General features: G+C 36.7%; 1 protein-coding gene across 1 annotated transcript in view; it reads right to left on the reverse strand.

Moving 5' to 3' along the window:
- Positions 1 to 22227, reverse strand: part of ctdp1 (CTD (carboxy-terminal domain, RNA polymerase II, polypeptide A) phosphatase, subunit 1) — a 96974-nt gene that overhangs the window by 33861 nt on the left and 40886 nt on the right. Inside the window, exon 12 of the mRNA XM_079880052.1 lies at positions 5344 to 5558. Coding sequence (XP_079736178.1) covers positions 5344 to 5558 — 215 coding nt within the window. The remainder of the gene's footprint in view (positions 1 to 5343; positions 5559 to 22227) is intronic.

Genomic DNA, 22227 nt, shown 5'->3' on the forward strand with positions numbered 1-22227 from the left:
GGCCTTGGGCATTATTTGCACGAAACTATTTTCTCAGACAATCTGGTATTATCATGATAAGCAATTATCTCTGTGGTTAAAACATTAAAACACAGCATGCCAGAGGAAAAGTGTTAAAAAACATCGCATCCACAACAAATATTTCTATTGATTGAATCTGAATATAAAAATGTTGTAACTTCTCAGTAATGATTTCATGTTTAAGTGTTTAACTCCATTAATTTGAATGGCATATTTAATCTAAATGTTTATATCAGAAGTAAAACATAGTTTAAATCATTATTTTATTTATTTAAACTGTTATTAGCGTCAGTTTCACTAAACGGCCCAACGCGCTCGCTGGCGCGGACATTTAAGAAGGGATGGATATTTGCTTCAAGTGACAGGCTTGGTGAGTGAAATTATATTTGTATTATCTTTCTGTATATGTTTAATTTTCTTTAGATTTTCTGTCTAAAAGTGACCAAAAAGACACTTAACTCCAGCTCACCATCGGTGTCGCCAATTCCCTTTGTCTCCAGAATGTGCGTACGCACGGCTCAAAGTTTGCTTAAAGGTGCGCACATTCTCCCGTCAAGTTTGTTTTTTATAGATCACAACCTTTGCGTGGGAACTGGCGTACGTACGTTTCCAGCCCTGTTTTGTGCGTACGCACGCTTTATAAATGAGACCCCAGGTCTTTATCAAATTATGCACACACACACAAAAAAAGTTTACTTTTACAAGCAGTCGCGTATTTGCAAGCTTGCAGCGGGAATCTCTTAAGCGAAAACGAGAAGTTTAAAGACATACTGTATGTCGACCACCCGCAGAGTTTTCTGGGATTTCTAATGGTTCATGTCAAGTACACATCCGGGTACTTTCATGCATCTTATGTACAGTACTTGCGCTCAAGAGTATTAGAATGGAACATCAACGGTTGATGATGACGTAGTACGAGAACACAAGGACTCAAGATCTCTTGAGAACGCAAGGACTCAAGATCTCTTGAGAACGCATGAGAAAAGGCCAGAAACGTTCATCCTGTTCTCAACCAATGGGCCTTCTCAATCCCTCTATCCTGGAACTATCCTGGACAGCGCACAGATAAAGACGGACTCTCTTTTTAAAAGAGTTCAGAACACCTGAACTAGAGGGGGATGACTAACAACTAAAGTCAAGAGGCTGTGTAAACAATTTAAAAAAAATTATAACACTATTATTGACGACTCATCAACATTGAATACTGATGACTCATCTTTTTTGCATAGCAATTTTTGTCCGACAAATTGACATTTAGAATGAAAATGTCCCTTACCCTACTACCACCAGCCATGATACTGAAAACTGTTTAGCTGTCATAACACTCATGGCTTAATTTCCTTTGCCAGCCATCAATTGGTTGCAAAATAAGTAGCTGGAATAATTCATTTTGAAAGGGACTTTATTGCTTTTGTCTAAGGATACAAGATATATTCCATATGTACCACATTTGTTATCAGTCAACACTAGAGATCAGTATTAGCTGATATTGGACAGATTTAAAATTGCATAAAATTACTGATAATTTCATAACTCTATTAAACGTAATCTTTAATTACATTTAGCAAATCTAATTTTATATCTATTTGTCACCATGTACATTAAAAGTTAAAATGCCTTAATTCTCTTAATTGTTTGTAAAATTCATTAAGACAAATTAGGGTAGAATTTTATTATCCGCCATTTATCAGTTACTGGACAACATAATAAATATTTAAATCAGGCTTATAGGTCTTATACACATTTTTCATATCATGCTTTCCTACTTTTGTCCATGTTTAAACAGGAAAAAGGAGAGAAAACTGTGCTCGTCAAACATTTCATGCAATGGAAAATATTTGGTGTAGGATTTACTTAAAAAAAAAAATTACTCAAAAATGGCAAGTGAATTTGAATTAAATACATCAAATTAAACAAGGGAGAAAAACTGAAATTGTATATTCTTGTAAAAGAGATTATACTCCAATAATCTTTTTAAGCTCTAGGGAGCATATGTGACTAGCTGTCGATTATCAAATACAATGATTATGACTCATATCTTACTTTGTAAAAAAGAACAGGAATTGAAACTGATTTCTTATTAGATACATCCTACAGGCCCAGTGACTGGAAAACAACTGAAAAACGACAACAACAACAAAAAAATTATCACAGGAACACAAATTATGCACATATTCTGAGAATAAATAATTCATAAACAGGATTTGATTATCTCCAAAAGTGCCGTTTGTCTTGGCGGGAAAAGGCGCTATTTACGGAAGCTAACCTTTGGCCGCCGGGCAGAGGAATCAGTCTCAGGTGGGCTCTGTGTTTGAGATAAGCGGTTTTGCCCATCTCTATTATTCAAAAAGCCTGCAGCTGCCAGTGGCTCTTCTTCCATAACCACTGAGCATTTTCTCTGCCAGTAAAACAGATGCTTGAGTCGAGACTGGTGGGCCATTCAGAGGAACAACAGGAGTGATTGTGACTATCGGATGACCTTATCTACATTTGGCAGTAACTTCAGTTTTTGCTCAACATGGCAAAGGCCAGTTCATAACTGAGGTCCACCAGACAGACAGATGTTATCGCTCAATCAGTATGAAGCTAGATGATTACCATCGCAGAGAAAAGACAGGCTTGAATTTTGCCACCAAAAAACATGATTATTTATGATACACTGCAGTAAAAACGCTGTAAAGGCGCATAAAACACAAAAGAGACACAAAAACCAATTACATACATAAGCATGACTGAAATATGAAAGCTGTGACAGAGGATATAAAGCGAGTTAGATTTTTCACATTAAATGTATGGAAACAAGCAATGTGAACACTCTCTAGACATCTTTTACGTTCCACAAAATAAATAAATAAAAAGTCACGTTCCAGGTTTGGAACGACATGAGGGTTAGAAAATAATGCCATAACTACCGTCCAATACACACTGATACGGAAACTAAAACTGAAAGAACTTCACGAAAATCCGTCAAAATAAAAGTTAGGTTTAACTTAAGAAATTATGACAAAAATATATCCCTACTGTATAAAATGTATTTCTCAAAGTGATAATAATAATATTATTTTTAAGGAATATCATACAACCAAGATATTTTTTCATCCATGTTTTAAACTTATACAGTTCTGTTGTGTGCAAAATGAAATAATTTGTTGTAAATTAATGGTTATACTTTCATTTGTTTACATTTTAAAAGCTTGATTAAATTGTTAAAGTTTATATGAATTTGAATTAAAATCATAAAACACAGCATCTCGAACAATAAAATGGAAAATACAGAATTTAGTGAAAAATAAAATGGATTTCATGGGGCCATTAATTAAAAGAAACAAACAAGTTGTTTACATTCATTCTCAAGGTCTAACAAATATTTGGAAAGCATTCCTTCCCCATTAATAGTAAATTAATATCTTGATACATTTTGATATCGTATGATTTGGGAAAAAAATATTGTGGTAATATTTTTAACCATATCACCAGCCCTAGACTAAAGTTAGAGAGTTGTGAGTTGAACTGCAACTAAATTCATAGTCATTGTGATTTTAATGCTTTTTCCTCCTATCCCGGCAGTATCTCAGTGCACATTATTTTTTATTCACAAAGAAAATGTGCTATTCACTCCATTAATTGAATGTGAAAAGTGAGCTTGCTTCATGGAGGGAAAAGATTTAAAATCAGACTTTAATGAAAATTACATTTCTCCATCACGAAGCAACGAACGCAAAGAGTTTAGATATGGAGTGTTTCCATGGCATCAAATCCTGCTACAGCGACCATTTCCTGCCAATTTTAAGGAAATTGGCAGGCCAACTTATTAGAACACTGTGGACTGACAAACTTTATACTGCTCCCAAGTGAAACTAATGGCAATTAAGGCAAATGTATGTGCTTTCTCTGAAAGTTGAAACCGAGGGGTTCTCTGAGTTGAAACTTTTTGTTTAAAGAGCTAATGTAATTATGGTAAAGACAAGACTAAATTGTATGGAGTAGGAGGATGTTGCACACAAATGCTGTCTCCCCTGTTACACAATACATACATAACAGAGCAAAAGAGCTTTGCTAATGGTGGAAAGAGTAGCTGTCATTCAGCCTTTCATTTCCATCCTAATGAACAGACACATGGCTAATAGCTAATGATTTATATATCATCTTTATGTACATCAGTTGTCACTTTAAATCAAGGCCAAGACACTGTGGTGAGAAACCAATCCAAATGCAATGCACTGATGGACCAAGCTGTAATTCATAACAGGAAATGTGTGATGTAAAAATAAACTTTAACACTGACAAACTCGACTGCAAAATGGATTACTGTAGGCAAATACAAGCTAATGTTCAATGACAAATGGAATGAACGCTAATAAAAAAAAAAGTGCCACAGACGAAACTGAGTGTTGCAAGCATCTGGTGCCAAAACCCAGCAAACTGTCAAAAATCCAAGTCCAAGTTTTTTTTAACTTGTTCAACCTGGCTTGAGAATAAGCAAAAACCTTTAGCATTTTCTGATTTCACTGAAATGTTTCTCAATGGAAATGGTAAAAAAGGAAGAACACGAGGAAACCTCAGCTGAGAAAACCAGGTTCTTCTGAGAAGCTGTAATTATTGGATGCAGGACATCCTGAAGCCAAACAGACAGTCTGAGACACTCAAATAACTTCTTTTTCTCCTTCACTCGTCTCATTGTTCACCGCTCTGAACTCCTAACGATTACACTACTGCATTCATTCAGTTGACACAGGCGGTAGATACAACGCTGTGGGCTCTGAGTCACTGCTAATGACTGCTGGAGAGCGGAGAAACTAGATAAAGTAGGACAGGTCTAATATTCCAGTGGAAAATTGGTTGCAGTATGAGCCATATGATAAAAGACTAGCAAGCTTTCCTGTCCGTTTAGCTCCTCCAGACAAGAGCAGGCCGGCCCAGAAAGCAGCTCCTCACACATGCTGATCTGACAACATCCTGCCGACTACACTAATGTCGGACAGAAGTCTGGGCAGCGGGTGGGGCATTTGTGCTTGGACAGGAGGATGTAAGAGGACGTGACCCCACCTTCTGCTAGATATCTGCTTCCAGACATTACCATGACAACTGGCAGTGCTATTTGCTGAAGACAGTGGCAATTTCGGGAGTACAAGGGCCTGCTGGAGATCGGGCACAGCAGTGTGTTGCTAATCAACTCTCACACCACTGAAGCAAGAGGTTTAAAGCTCAATCACAGAGACCAATTTTGTGCGCATTAAAGGTGCTATTATACAGTATGCTTGAGTTTCGCCAATTTGAAACCAAAATTCAAATTTCCCTTTACTAGTACTGGAGATTTATTACCTGAACATGTTCCCTGTTACAGAGCCGTCTTCTCTGGTTGATGTTTGGGCAGTTTCCTCAACAACAGTGGCAAGTGGCGAAACGTGATCTGATGAAGCCTTCTGCTTGCTCGTGGGGGGCCTCTCTTCCTCATCCTCCTCCTCTGCCTCCATCCTTTCCTCTTTCCCTTTTCCATCGCTTTCATTGTCACTCTCCTCCCCGAGCATGTCATCCACCTGCCCAAAAGAGGAGTTCAATGCACAATTAAAGGATCTGTTTATACAACAGAGCAAGATAAGGTTTGCCATATGACAAATTAAGTTATGCTGCACATTTATTTTATTTATATACTGGCAAAAAGTCAATTTAGCTCATGACCATTTTCCACTCTATCCAACTCATACTTAAATAAGGTGTTTTTATTGCTTCCAAATCTTCAAGACTTCTATGTAAAACAGCCTCTTTGCATGTGAAATAAGTAACACGTAACAATAAGCCTCTTTAAAAAAAAAAAGCCACATTACATTGTGAGAGAATAAAAAAAAAAAAAAGATTACCAGAAATTAAGCACGGTTTTAAGGGGTAAGGGGTAAATTAAGGGGTAAGACTATAAGTAGAAAAGATTTATACCCCACCATCCAGAGAGAGAGAGAGAGAGAGAGAGAGAGAGAGAGAGAGAGAGAGAGAGAGAGAGAGAGAGAGAGAGAGAGAGAGAGAGACGTCAAAAAGATTATTATATACAGTATATATATGTAATATAAATGAAAGAATTTGGTCCAAATTTAAGATAAATTTCAACTTTCAACTTACACAAATTAAGGTGAAATTAAGAAATGTACATATCTTTTTCTTTTACTACCTTAGTTATTCACAGAAATTAGTGTTAAATAAAAAAATTAAAAAACCTATTCTTTCACTTTTCTGGGTCAAAAATGACAGCAAACAGCCATAGTTTGAACATTTTTAAACAGCCTAAGAGGGTTAGCCTTGAACTTCTATCCTTCTAAAAAGTTATTTAACATGTTAATGTGGGTTTTCACAAGTTAATATTTATATCAGATAGTTAAGCCACTTAGTTTGGTCTGGGGTTTTGACCTACGAAAGTAACGATGCGTGTTCATAATAGATAGAACTCTTCCAAAAAATTAATTTGTCATGATATGACCCCTTTAACGTGTATGAATGTTAGCACTCAAGTGTTTAGCCTTGGTCTGAGCTTTCACTGATACATGTTAGTGCTTTCATAAAGGCAGACCAGGGGGCTCAGATCACCCCAATTATTCTTAGCAAGAGTTGTTAGACAGGCACTGGCAAAAATGATCAGCAACTTCACATACGACTGATCTCTCAGCTAGCCCAGTGTAATTGCTCTCTCCTCCTCACACACACACAATTTCTCCCCTTCCTTTTATTATTAGAGTGAATGGAGCATCTGAAAAAGCCCGCAGGAATATGCCGAAGCCCCGTACACAGGTTATAAAAGAGCTCAAGGAAGGGTGCTTAAAAAAATAGATCCACAGAACTTTTTCCAGTTTAATCTGACAGATAAGCATAATGAGGGGGGAAACATTTAATTAAAAGTAGATTTTTTTTGTGAGGAGTGTTATCTAGAAGCATCTTAGTAGATGGAACAATCCCCAGGCACCCATGGGATGCAATTATGAACGGCACTATACCAAATCTAAAAAGTGAATTAAAGTCATACTTTACAGCAAATTCTAACGTTGAAGGAGTCATTTACTTTGCCTTTTCTTCATCAGACGAAAGGTCAAGGGCAGGATTATTGCACCGATCACTAATACTTTATATGATAAATTCTAATAACTAATAGCATACACAAATTACAGATTTAGTGCATTCATATTTTGTTCAAACTAGAGAATTGTGACAAATGCCTGGTATAAATCTCTCTCTCTCTCTCTCTCTCTCTCTCTCTCTCTCTCTCTCTCTCTCTCTCTCTCTCTCTCTCTCTCTCTCTCTCTCTCTCTCTCTCTCTCTCTCTCTCTCTCTCTCTCTCTCTCTCTCTCTCTCTCTCTCTCTCTCTCTCTCTCTCTCTCTCTCTCTCTCTCTCTCTCTCTCTCTCTCTCTCTCTCTCTCTCTCTCTCTCTCTCTCTCTCTCAAAATGGTATTTGCCACTAATTTTTATTTGTGTGACAAAAAAACAATTAAGGATGGGATTTAATGGATTACATCCATTGACTGGATAGTGAAATATAAGCGACACTGCTCACTTCCAAGGAGACTTTTTGAACAGAACATGGAAACTGAAGGTTAAATTCACCCTCAAGAGAATCTCAACATATCCAATGTTAATGTTTCTTTTCAAACATTTTGTAATAAGTTGTTAATGCCATTAACATTACATTAATGTTAACTAGCATTAAAGTTACTTCATAACCCATTGGCACGAATTAAAAAACCTGTATCAATCCACAACAACCAGTACTTAAACTGGCTATTGATTTACATTATTTATTCCACACGTCAGCCAAGAAGCATAATGTTTTTAAGAGGGGGTGCATGTTATTACATCTCAAATGTGCACCAACAAATCATGCATAATAAGAACAGCAATGTGTATTCAGAAATAAATAGGCTCAATTTTGATTTCATGTTTAATTTAACTTACTACCTCTTCAGCTGAACTTAGTTCATAATATACAATATCCCAGCAGACAAGCACATTCAAAAGAGATTTCTAAAGCTCACTCAATCACTCAGAAGTCAAATGACATTTAAACACTGCCCCTACTCCTATTTGCATGGCTTCTCACTATAATGGGTGTCATAATATACGGGTATTTGATGATAACCTTGATTTTTAAAAACTGAAATATTGATATCATGTTAATGCTACACATATGATATTGTAAATAATTTAGCACCATTAACTATCTGGTTGACACTCTAATATAACAGATAACGGTATTGCACCTTAACGCTGTTTCTCACCCGTTATAAACCGGAAAATAGAAGACAGTGTGTGTAGCTACTACTGCCGAATACTGCTGGATAAACTGTAATAAAAATCTGGTATCGTGACAGCCCTACTTCTCGCTACTTACTAATACATAAATCAACCACAGTCCACATTCACTAAAAACAAGAATAGCATCCAAATAAAGCAAAAGCCAGTGATCAAATAGATCAGCACCTCTAAAGTGACCTAGTGCTGCAGTAATGCAAAGCCATAAATAAGCGAGGAAAGTGATAGGGCAAACAGATGGAGCAAAGAGAGAGGCAATTCCCCAAAAGCCCCATCACACAGATGCACAATCATTAGCTTGTTAACACAGCATTTTGCTGGCTTCACCACGGCATGAAATGTGGTATAAATGTGCTGCGATTCTCTCTGAAGGGTGCTAAGGCAGTTTGTTTCTCAATATTGAGGTCTAATCTGACAGCAAATTTGTGCCAACACATATGGAGTTAAACATACAACTTGCATTAGTCATAAAAAAATAAATATAAAAAAACGTTACATGGAAGATTTGGATTTAAACACTGGCTCTAGGCTGCCATTACCAGAACATATTTAGGTGAGGCACCCACATATTTGGGGGCATTATATTAAAACGTTTCATCACAGTATAATTACACAAAGATGCATGACTCTATAAAGATTAAGGTCATAGCCTTTCAGAAAACCTCATTATACAAATACAAACAAATAATCTTTCAAATGCATATGCTTCCACCTTTGCTTTGTTGGAACATTATGACTTAGCAGATTCCGGTAAGCCATGGTCTACATAAACAGGTGTAAAATCATAAATTGTACACAGACACACAGTATCAGGGTGCTAGTAGCTTCAACTTCTGGGTCAGTCAGCATAACAGCAGACATTTATCAATCAAAGTAACTTGCTAGGGAGCCTTATATTTTGGCAAAGTATGAAATCAAAGCCTTTCACTTTGTATGGGCCACAAAACAAACTCTGTCAACGTCATATACAAGTCAATAAAAGCAGAGACCCACCAAGTCAATGAAATGTCCCCAATTCACTGTCAGGCAGAGAGATATTGGGGATGTGGTGGTGTTTGCCAAGGGAGCTTTTTTAATATTTCAAAATTTACTTTCAGACACTAGACTCTGACAAGAGTGCAATCAAACATAGATCTGTAAAGTTAAAAACCTCACTTATATTACATGTCTTCTCCACCTTGAGTTTGGTCTTTGATTAAAATGTCTCACAGTGACAGAACAGCAATGATAATCTTGTTCTTGGGATGGAAAAGCAGAATAAAAAGATAAGCTCACATTAATGCTGTCATAATTTCTAGTGGGAACGGTTATTAATTACTCAAATTTGTCTCAATGAGCTAGTTTATATGATGATAGGCTTGCACAAATCAAACTACATTTCCCATGATTCTCTGTGACAGTTCACAAAGGGTAAAATAGATAAAGCTCTTCACAATATTGCAAAGTACTAAAAGTCAGGCTTTGTTATTAAGTTAAAAAGAGAAAAAACTGGCACATTTGGAAACGTCATATTTCATTCTAACAAAAACCATATTATAATTACAATTACAAACCACTTCATGATTACAACATCCGTGTTTGTAAGCATGAACTTCCCAGAAGGATGTCGGCATGTTTTAAGAACACTAATGAGATGTTGAGGGAACAGGAAGCTCTCCAGCACACTGTGGATTTCTCTCTCTCATTTTCAGCTCAGCAAGGAGTCAAGCACTGATATATTAAAAAAGGTAATTCAATTACATGTCTCATCACTCTTTCTGGGTAAATGCATTACATGCTGTCTGCGACTGTCTGAAGTTTAAGGCGGCGGCTTAAGAGGGCCACCAGAATCAGCACAGCTCCATGCTGACACATGGCTGGAGTAAAGTTGGTATATTTGAGATCGCTGCTGTGCTCTCAGCCGAGGTCACACTCAAAGGCTCTGCTCAGATGTGGCCACGGCAAAGCACTGTGGTAAAAATGAAGTAAAAATAAGAAATATCCCAGCAATTAGCACATTTGCTCCTTGTCAAGCTGTGATCTTTAGTGCTTGCTTTAGATGTTTGCGAGTGTAATGTGATGGGGATGAGGGTCAGCACCTCCAAATCTGGATCCATGGTTCTCGGATGGAAAAGGGTGGACTGCCAACCTTGAGCAGGGACTGAGTTGCTTTCCTGAGGTAAGGAGGTTTTGTTCACGAGTTCACAAAGACAGGTCAGGGAATGACGTTGATAGGAAAATCAGTGTGCCGGCTACAGTATGTAGAAGATGAAGAGGGAGATAAGACTGAGGGCAAAGCTCTCAATTAACCATTCAATGCATGTTCCGACACTCACTTGTTGTCATAAACTTTGGGTAGTTACTGAAAGAACAAGATTGCTGGTACAAGCCTCACCACAAGGAGTCTGGGCTAGGACACAAGGTGCGAAGCTCTGACAGACGGGAGGGACTTGGAGAAGAATCACCACTTCTCTGTGTCAAAAGGAGCCAGTTGAAGTGGTTTTGGGGGGGGGGGGGAAGCATTCTGGATGGCTTTCTGGGGAGGTGTTCCCAGCCTTGCCAATTGGGAAGAGACCCAGGAGCAGACCCAGGATGCGCTGGAGAGATTACATTTCATAACTGGCCAGGGAACATTTTGGGATCCCCAATTAGGAGCTGTAGGAATTTGCAAGGGGAAGAACATGTGGGCAGGCCAACTTAGCTTGCTGCCACCACAACTCAGTCCCAGATAAGCAGCAGAAGAATGAATGAATGCTGAGCTGTGGTGTTTGTGTAGGAAATCCAGGTTCTATTCTTGTCCATGTTGAATTCTGGGGTCTTTTTCTCTTCCTGTCACCAAGATTTAACACTTGTAATCATAAATATATGGCAACACGTGACCATCTGACACAGGCTTCATGCCTGTCAGTATGTCGGATGAGGGGTGCCTAATTAGTATGAGCATATAACACTAGCTATTAAGGGGTGAAAAAAAAGTTCATAAATACGTTTTTGTACTGCCTTACAAATCGTATATTCCAATTGAGTTTGACTCAAGGTCTGGATGAGACTGACAAAGTTGTCTGGCAAGACAGCATAACTTAAAATTTCCAAAACTAGTGGAAGACTAGTGCATGACTACACTCACTTCCATATGCACATATCTTGCAGAAAACAAATTAGTGAAGACATTTCTTTGCCCGAAGCATGAGGGCATAAAGGCTTAAAATGAATGCGGTGCAAAGTGTCAAATAGGGGGCCATGCAGATTTGCCTGCCAAAGCCTCGCGTCCAAATAACTGTCACCCCCACTAATTTGGAATGGAATTTTTCATAATATGGCAGCTGTCTGGGTGAAAACATGAAGGCTGACTGGGAGAGTTTCACAAAGTGCCGCTGGAGAGGAAAAAGCATTTGGACACATTACATTATTCATAACCTATAAGGTAAAAGATATTGCATGAACTCAGTCATGCTATGTAAAGTTCCCCAACACCAAATGTTAAAAGTCACCTCAAGGCTGAAGTCGAGCTGACTTACTGTACAGCCCATCACAGCACAGATGAATAATTTATTACAGCTCCAGTGAAATATACAGCACATATTTGGTAATATCTCAGGTTCCTCTGAGTCCACACAGCAGTTTCTCACTATAAAAGACGAACACCAAGAGCTTGAAAGAAGTCTCAGGAGAGAGAATATGATGGAGCTCCTGCTACATTGAGAGCTATGAACTGTAATATGAGGCTTACAAGCATCATTTATTTTAACACAACCAATCTAAGATAATATTGGTCTCCTTAAGTCCAAATCAAAAGAATAAATAATTTTTTTGAGACGGAAAATGTGTATCATGAAAAAGATTAAACCTAAATAAAAACATCACAATATATTAACAATGCACGAACAATATTTTTAAAAAGAAAAATCTATAAAGAATATGATTGTTTTAAATAATCAAATCATAGCCAGGCATTTACCTGCTTGACCTGAATCTAAACAGTGAATGAATACTGGTAAACTGAAACATTTTGCTAGCGGGTTAATAAAAATAAATAAAATAAAAAAATCACCCTAACACACTCATCACAAATACCCACAACATAAAGATCTTCCATCTACACAAAATGACACAGATGCACAAGTGAACACAGTTAACTGGCTAGTCTGAAGGTATAAGTCTCTCTTTCCATAGCACACTAAAACATGGAGAAGATTGTAAATATTATGAAGATGAAATACTCCAAGGCATTCACATGGTGAAGTAAAATGCCTTTAATTAACTGGGCTAAATCATTAAAAACAGTTTAAAGTGTAGATCTACGTGTATCGGCAACACAGCCCTTTTCAGGATCCGTGTAGCCCGAAACGCGAAGATCTACACTTTTAACTGTTTTTAATGATTTAGCTCAGTTATGTAAAGGCTTTTTATTTCACCACATGAGTGCCTTCGAGTATTTCATCTTCATAATTTGATGTCTACCTCCGGTTTATCCAACGAGCACCAGTGGCTACGTAAAGACACCTGTGTAGCAATGTCTACTTCTGTTGTTTTGTAAGATTGTACATTTATTTTTTTCATTATTAGTACAATTCTATTATATATATTATGTATATGCATACATGCACACACACACGGATGGGTTTCAGCATTCAGCACATCCACTAAAACACGGCATATTTATTGCAATATTACCAATAGAAAAGAGCAGAGAAGGTCATCTATTATTATTTTATCATTGCCGTGAGAAAGAACACTCACAATGAGACAAGGTCGACGAAAAGTACACAGCACTCAACTGAGAGCACAATCAAACTTGGTACCCCATTCAGTGGCCTGGAATTGGAAATATATGAGGCAGTTCAGGTGAGGTTTTGGAAGTGTGAAAAAATAGAGGATGTTACATAAATCTTCTGGGCATAGAGTTTGTTTATCTGGTGCAATTTGCTGGAGAGACAAGACTAAGTTATTGAGCCTGGACTCATGGTCAGGTTTACAAATTCTCTTTTGTTTGAACAAAGGTCTGATGTGAACTGGCGGGGTTGGCTGCAATAGGGAAAGCTATTGAGCCGAGCCAAGCTAAGTATACTGGGCCGATTTAAGCCATACATGGCAACAGTGAAGCCTTAGGAATAGAGGAAAAGAAGAACACCAACTTCATTGTTTTTTTTTTAAAGTGTATGTTCAGCCTTCCATGTGGAATATTTTAGGGCTTCTACATCTCACAATAAAATCTTCAGAAAAATCATTCTCTTTGAAGCCACAAGCTCAAGCTGTGTCTTCTGTGTATGCTATGAGCATATGTGGGATAAATGGAGAGCTTCAGTACGCCCTACAGAGACAGCCGCATAAAGACCTTTAGATCTTCAGCAAGACCTGAAGCAGCACTGCAAACATTCAGGCCATCAGGTTTGTGATTCTGGTCACGTTTCTATTAAAAGCCTAACAGCTTTGTCCACAGAATAATAAAAAGAACACGAGTACGACTAACAGAATTTAGCAAATGGATCACAATTCAGTGTTTTTTCTCTTGCCAGTGGGGTGCAACTTCACATGGAAAAATTGGATATACACATATCTCTAAGACATGCACATATAAAATTAACATTGCGTGTCCATTCAAAACAAACCCCTACAGACAATTCACATATAAAGTTTAATAATCGCGTTAAACCATATCGTGAATCCTGATTTTCCACCCCCCAAATTTAAGGGCTCTTAAAATGATAATTTCAGATATTTAAGACTTTATATTGACCTATATTGATCAAATGGCATTTACGATATTAAGACTTTAAGGACACGCGAATACCGCCTTACACAAAGCTATAGTGTGTCTTTAAAAGATTTATTATAATGTTTATTAGAAATTATGGTAACATTTTACTTAAAGCCTTTATGTATAATGCATTATAAAGGTATTCATAATGTGCATTATATCTTGTCATAAATAATTGTAGCCAAAGTTAAAATGCATTATATTTGCTGATTCCCTACTACATCTGAAATTGGTTGTTTGTCATGTGTTTTAATGGATTATACTTTCTAAAGGTGTAACATGAGTATTACAATGTACTATAACTGAATTATTTATGACATCATACAATGCATTATAAGGTGCATTACAAGGCATTAAACATACTTTTACAATGTATTATATTTAAAAGCTTAAAGTTTTACCATTATTATTAATATTATTAATTCAAATTATAATGGAATTTAATGTACAGATCAGGGGGCAAGATTAACTTTTTTTTCTAGTTAATTTGATCATTCATTTTAACATTTAAATCTTACTAAATTTACCTGATGAACTGACAACATTGATTGTGGATATTTGATACAACACCCAGCTCAAGAAAAGAGCACAAACATTGTTAAAGATTTGGGGGTTTGAAACAACATTAGAGAGAATAATGACACCATTTTCTCATTTTGAGAAGAATGTCATAACAGGGACATGTGAGCCAAGTCACACCATCAGACATCACATCTGACCCTCAATTTAATTTCTGAAACTGTTCTGAACAAATCCAGATCAGAACACTAAGACCAAAGCAGTTTTAATTCCGTAAACTGAATATATGACGGAAAAAAATAGATGGCAAAATTAAACCTAGACCAAAGTCTCCACTCCATTTATTTTGCTCAGCATTGATAGCTGAAAAATGTAAAGAGCTGAGAGACTGAGAAAAAGAGTTTCCAATCTTCTTCCATGTTGCTCAAAATGACAACTTGAGAGGATAATTTCATTCCTGTCTGGAAATCAGGCTTTTCAATTAGAAACAGTAGAGCTTTGGCTTGAGGAGAGATGATGGCATTGATGACAATGGCGACGATGATTACAGAAGCACACAGTGACGTGTGATGTGCTCTGTTCCACAGAGCTTCCTGACCGATGCTTGAGACATCCTGACATTTGCAACACTTTCAGCTACAGTGAAAAGGACATTTTTGTCACTTAAATGGGGTGGAGGATAAGATAAAATTAGAAAAGATAAAACTATACCTGAAAAACCTAAGTTTATTTAATGTATATATTCTTTCTACTGTATTTGTCCTATTTTTTGTAATTTGCTCCTATTTAAATATCAAAAATAAAATAAAATTGCCTGCCTTGCTTTATTGCAAAAGCCTGCCAGTCACATGAGTAATGATTGCAGTCAGTTTAATAATAATGGTTTGACTAAAATGGGAAGAAAAAAGTAAATAGATTTCAAGGGTCACATTTAATTCAGTGAAATGTCTTTGTCCAAAACTGTCTACAGCAGTCAAATAGGAAAAGTAAAACAAAACAGTAAACTAGAATATAATCTTTGCGTATATCGAATCAAAAAATCGATTTCAATCGAATTGTGAGGTACTGAAAAATTCCCACCCCTACTGCCAAAGTTAACTAAAAATCACTTGCGTTCATTGATAAATAATGCACAAAGATGCTCTTAATCGACAATTCATTAAGGGAACCCAGTGGCCAAAATGGACACCATATTAACCAAATGCAAATAAAAATAGTGTAAATCTGCAGTTGGCTTGGAGCAGTTTAAAAAAATGGCGCATAGAAAATTGAAAGAAAAAAACAGTTAAATAATCCTACTGTCATAAAACAATGCAAAACCCAATTTCATGACTGGTAGGAATAATTGATGACTGGTAATTTCTTTCACCCACCATTGGACCCTTATCAGACTGGACTTGTACGATGGAATTTAATCATCAAGAAATTTTCTTCAAAGATGTTAAATGGCTAGTTTACACAAAAATAAAAAGTCTGTCATCAATTACTCATCCAAACCTAAATGTATTTATTGACGCACATACATAGATCATATCAAATATGGTCACTGGCAGCTCAAACATGTTTTCACAATGCGATAACAAACCTCATTGATTCCTGTGCTTCAAGTGCACATGTTTGAGCTCCAGGCTCCCGTTTACCATATTTAATGTGCTCTATGTATGCGTATTGGTCAATGTATATATGTAAATAAAAGCCTAAATTAAATCTGCTCATCACTTTTTGAAGTTTTTTTGCATGGACTCTCAATAAAGGGACAGAAATCTCTCTAATTTCATTTAACATATCTTCAGTTGTGTTTCGAATATGAATAAGTGTTTTGTTTTTTTTGGTTTGGAGCGACATGACGGTGAATAAATGTTGACAATTTTTATTTTTGGGTGAACTAAGATTTTAATGTCATAATTTTGCCCTTAAATATTAGCTTGATCTGAAATGCAGGACAAAAGAACTAAATTCTCTGAAGAAATACATGTTGTTTTGGACCCAGCTTGCTAAATAAAATTAGAGGCACTTGTGGGTGTACAGGGCATCTTTGAACAGCCTGTGATAGAAAAGCCATTAGCTGTAATCAAATTTCAGAATCACTGGACACAAACAGACCTCTATTATCAAATCACTGCTGACTGGACCTTAGTGATAAAACAAGGAAAGAAGCCGTGTCTTCAAAAAACAGCAAATTACATAAAGATATAGTTCTGGGAACTGTTTTTCTGACAGAAGAAAAGGCAAAGGCTGGTATGAAAGCATTTCACAGCTGATGTAATTTCTAATGTATATATATGTACATCATTCTGAGGCAATGGGGTGATAAAGCCTTATCAATCACACATTTCACTCTCGATGTCAACTGATGATCACAGAATCAATGCCTCCAGGTTTGTTAAAAACATTTGGTGTCAATCTGGATAACAAGTGGGTCTCAGCCTCAGACACCACACTCACGAACTGCCCTGTTCCCTGCTTCTCTGATGCACATAACTCAAATTTGCAAACAATTTTCAAAATCACAAGCTCTGATTTGTATACAACTTATCTAATCAAGCCCACAAAACTTCAGAGCTAAGACAAACTTTGCTTCTCTAGTTACAAATAAGCAAGGTTAAAAATTACAGTTGGAGATAAAGAACCAGACATTTCAGAGCTTGAAGCTTACCTTTTCCCCAAGAAAGGCACATCTAAATTGACATTTAAGTGAAAGATTATGCTCAAAGTGCATTAAAAAAAATTGCTTTAGAGGTGCAATTAAAAGTATTACGATGATTTATAGGCCTGCTTTAAACTGTATAAACTATAATAAACAGATTATTGTGCTGACACTAGTAAAATCAATATATTGAATAATATGTTAAATAATGTTCTTAGTCTTTCCTTTCAGTGATGGAGAGGACCAGAGAGAAGCAACAAGTGTTTACTTTGGATTAAATGCCAGATATAGATTGTTGTGTAATCAAAATATCAATAATAATTGGATTTTTAATTATTTTAATTATTTACTATTGTCGGCTACTCATTAAAAAAGATAAGGGAGATCAAATATGCACTCTTACAGCATATTACAATATAAACACCATAAAATAAACATTGTCAACCACCCATATTTGATTTATTTAATTTAATCACAGCCTCAATAATCACATTAGGCCGTAACGCAGATTTCCTGTTTTTCCCTTCCCAAATTTAAGACCTCTCAAAATGATGTCATCTGTTATACCATATCAAATATTCAAGAGTTATGACCTTAAATTACATAAAACTAAATGTTAGACCCACAGAGACTTTTTTTCATTTGCACACATGCTCCTATTTTACAGTTCGCACACATATAATTTTAGTGGCAAATGCAAGTGAAACGCTTGAACTGTCGAGCCCTGCATTTAACAAGCTCTCCTTCTTCACTTTATACTTACTTTCCAGCCACTTCATGCACTACTGCATCATGCAAATAAGAACTTCCCGTGACAATTACATTCCTCAGCTCCACATCCAACGTCATTTCACAGCGTGACTACTGCAAAACCCTCCTTACCAGCCTGAATCTACCATACGTTCCCATGAGTGCAGACACAATGATTGTTTTGAATGTATAGAAATATCTTTGTCTCTCAGGTCTCTGCACTGACGAATGGTTTGGATAATATTCACTTTATGACACTGCTCCTGCCATTCCTTCCTCACAGGCCTAACAATTGACCCCCATTAGGCACTATAATCAGCCAAGTATCTTTTCACATAAAGGATTCCTGTAGGCTCAGGCTGAGTACCTTCTCCATCGTGAAGCTCAAAGGTTGAACTTACAAGATTAAGACCGTTCCTCGTCATGTGTTGATGCTTTTTCATGTCATAATGTCACTTTGTTATGCAAAAAACACACAGAATGTGCTATAATGTAACATTTTGAAATGTTTGATTCTTGTGATGGCAAAGCAGCCACTACTCCAGTCTTCAGTGTCACATGATCCTTCAGGAAATCTATTTAAAATGCTAATCTGCTGCTCAAGAAACGTTTTTTATTATCAGTGTTGAAAACCGTTTTATTTCAGGATTATTCAATGAGTAGAAATTAAAACAGCTTTTATTTGAAATAGTAATCTTCTGTAACATTATAAATAACTATTCATTTTGATTCAATTAATATGTTCTTGATGAATAAAAGAATCCCAAGATTTCTGAAGGACCATGTGACACTGGAGACTGGAGTAATGTCTGCTGAAAATTCAGCTGTGCCATCGCAGGAATACATTACATTTTAAAATATATTTAAATAGGATACAGTTATTTTAAATTGTAATAATATTTCACAATATTACTGTTTTTACTGTATTGTTGATCAAATAAATGCAGCCTTGGTGAGCAAAATAATTCTTTCAAAAACATTTAAAAATCTTACTGATCATCACTCTCAGTGAATCATAAAAACGGTTACCAAGAAGGCTTTTAAAAAGTTGAAGCAATGTTGCTCTTAAAACTCCTGAGACGAGTATAAATCGTATCGTCTATTATTTCCACTGGTTTTGTATCATACAATTATCATCAGCTATAATTATGCACTGCTGCCCTATATGGCCCTCTAATGTCACTCTGTAATGCAATACATCCTACAGTCGCAAAAATGGCCCGTATTCTTGACAACTTAAGTGCTCCGTGTGAAGTGGGTGGGTTTATGGAATCATTTATACAAAACCATTGCTTAATTATATGAAAGTGAATATATTTTGCGGAAATCATGCATATGGATACAGACCTTTAACACCCAGCATGCATGACTTAAATGACAATGCATTTTTTATTCCAGATTTGAGGTTGAAAGTACTTCATTTGCATTTTAAAACATTTGAAAGTGACAAAAAAAATATAGTGCAACTCTGAAAAGAAATTCTATGATTCCGTTTCATTTTTGTCGCTGAGGACAGGCGACACTTAGCTTTGCTAATAGCAATCTTTCATTTGGAGCAAGGTGAATTTAACGCCCCTTGGTTTTAACTTTCAGCATTTACTCACTGAAGAGAGTTTTTCCAAAGAAGAGGCAGAGTTGAAGTGGAGATAAAGGGCAGAAGACAGAGAAGATGGTGTTCTAATTTCTCAACTTGTTAGCACTTAGCGTGGTGCTAGCAGTGGTGAGGCGGGTCCTAATGAAAGCTGAGGTGTGAAATGTGCAATGAGGCTGATAACACTGCTAGAACTGCAATCAAACACACTTCATCACACAAAGAACGGACTCACAATAACAAATATACCAGCTCACTCCTGCTTTCAGAGTAAGGCACGACTCGCATCACAGACACAAACACAATGTGACAAGGTTCACACAGACACACACACACCAGACTCACGAAAAAAGCAGCAAGAAATGTCTTAGGCGTTGTATTAATCTCAAAGCTACAATTGTCTGAGAGCTCACCAATCCTAATCCGTGGTGCCACATAAGATATAAACAACAATATGAGCTAGATTTTTACATTTTCTAAACCATAAATGTGAGTGGCAGAAACAAAACTCACCACCGCAATATTTGGGATTTATGGGTGGCTGCCAGGCCATTGTTATGCAGTTGCTAAGGTATTCTCAAGGTTGATAGGGTGTTGCTTTATACTATATACACCCACAGCGTATATTTATTTGATAGCAAACCTCCAAAATAAAAGTTTAACATTTGAAAATTTTAATCCCAATAAAATCATTATTACTATTTTATCGTTATAATTAATGGGTAAAAAAAACAAAAAAACAGTGGGAATGTGTGTTTTTTTAACTGGTGACGTCTGAAAGGAAAAAAAGCTCACCACTAAACGGCTACTGCTTTTTCACTATCTCCGTTCTCATGCAAGAGACAGTGATTGACCAGTGCAATATGGGATTCTATTGCGAACTGATTTCAACAAACTTTTTTAGCTTATTTTTGAGAAAACCAGACGGCGACGTAAGGTATTGTATGGCTGTGGCAGATTGCCTGACTGGAGCTGGTGTTCAAACTTTCTTTCCATATCTCCTTGTAGACTTTTTTTTTTTTTTACTTAAAGTCCACAAACATCACCAGGCCTAATGTGCAAAATCCCTTTTCACATGTGGGATGCCTTGGGTAAACTCCACACTAGTTTGGGTAAACTCAATCACAAATGCGCATCAGATCTCATCACGAAGCAGCAGAAACCATGAACACATTTCTAATGCACCCCAACTGCCAATCCTCTGGGTCACAGCACACAACTCAACTGATGCAATCAGACAAGTGTATGCAGCGGTTGTTGTTCGGAGAATGACTGCCAATGTGTGGAAGTGTGTATCCGACCGAATCTTTGCCTCCCACTGAGAAAACACCAACAGATCTGATAACATATTGCCCTGAACATATCTCTTCCCCCCACATGGCACAAGGACATTAAGCCATAAAGAAATAACCATTCAAAACTGCAGGCCAATAAATCTTTGAATGTTGAACATCTAATACAGGACTTAACATTTGTAGTTGAGATGTCATATTCCAGAGTGAGGCCACGCTCCTATCAAACACTATTGCGTTACTGCAAGCTGCTAGACAAGATAGTAAGACGTCTGGATGAGAGTCACGTAGGCCACATGCACATTATGATCTCACAGTCCTAAAATGCTTCGTGGCAAACCAGATTGTGATTTCAGAATGTGGCTCATTGGTGACATTTCAATGCTGGGTTTCATACCAGAGTATAACTGCCAGACAGCCAATTAGGGCTTTTTTTTTTTTTCTTTCTCATCCAGAGCTTTCCGAACATTTGAGAATGCCAAAAGGCATTTAGGCTGCGGAGCTAATAGAAGCAGATTGACATTTGAAAACACGTGTTTTCTCCCTACCTCAAATTTCTCAGAGCCCAAGCATATGTGCAGCTTTTCCCTTTAATGGTAATGTTTCAGGACCAAACCAACCCAGAGTAGCTGCTATTAACTCAGAATAACACAAGGAGATTGTTTAAAATCTTTAAATTAAATGAATAAATACATATCAAATAAAACAATGTTTTTTAGTAGCCCAAATGAAAAGAGCCTACCCAGCACTACCCAAATCCACAGCATTCAGGCTTACAGTACATGCAACATTTCTTTGAAATTGTAACTTTTTAGGACCAACCCAACCTGGAGTAGCTGCATCTAACTCTTTGTTATTAAGAAGATTAATTTGTTTAAAATCTCAACTATAAATAATTCTGTAAAAAAAAAAAATATATTACATACAATTTTTTTTTTGTAATTGATAAATAATATCGTAAGAAAAGGGAATCCACTGATTTTAGTCAAAATTTAGACTAGTTGGCAAAATGAACTACAATACTCTGAAGCAGAGTCCAGCGAACAGCTTTGGCATTTAACTGGAAACCTTTTGATCTTAATGTATCCTTTAGATCAGGAGATCCCATGAGACTGCAGTTCACTCAGACCCTGAACTTATGTGAACTTTATGTTCCAGACATGGAAAATGTCACATTAGCACAAAGTGTTCCAGGTGTCCTCACGAATAAAAACCTTGGTCAATCTGTCAATCAATTTTCCAATAGATTGATGAGATGCTAATACAACAACTATGGCATAAGCTAGATGTTAAACTAATAGTTGATGAAAAAATTAACTCTGTTGGATGTTAGACACCAAGTAAGGTGTTTAGTTGTGCATTAAATGATTTTAAATGAGAACC

This window comes from Squalius cephalus (assembly GCF_949319135.1).
Source record: "Squalius cephalus genome assembly, chromosome: 8".
NCBI classification, from domain to species: domain Eukaryota; kingdom Metazoa; phylum Chordata; class Actinopteri; order Cypriniformes; family Leuciscidae; genus Squalius; species Squalius cephalus.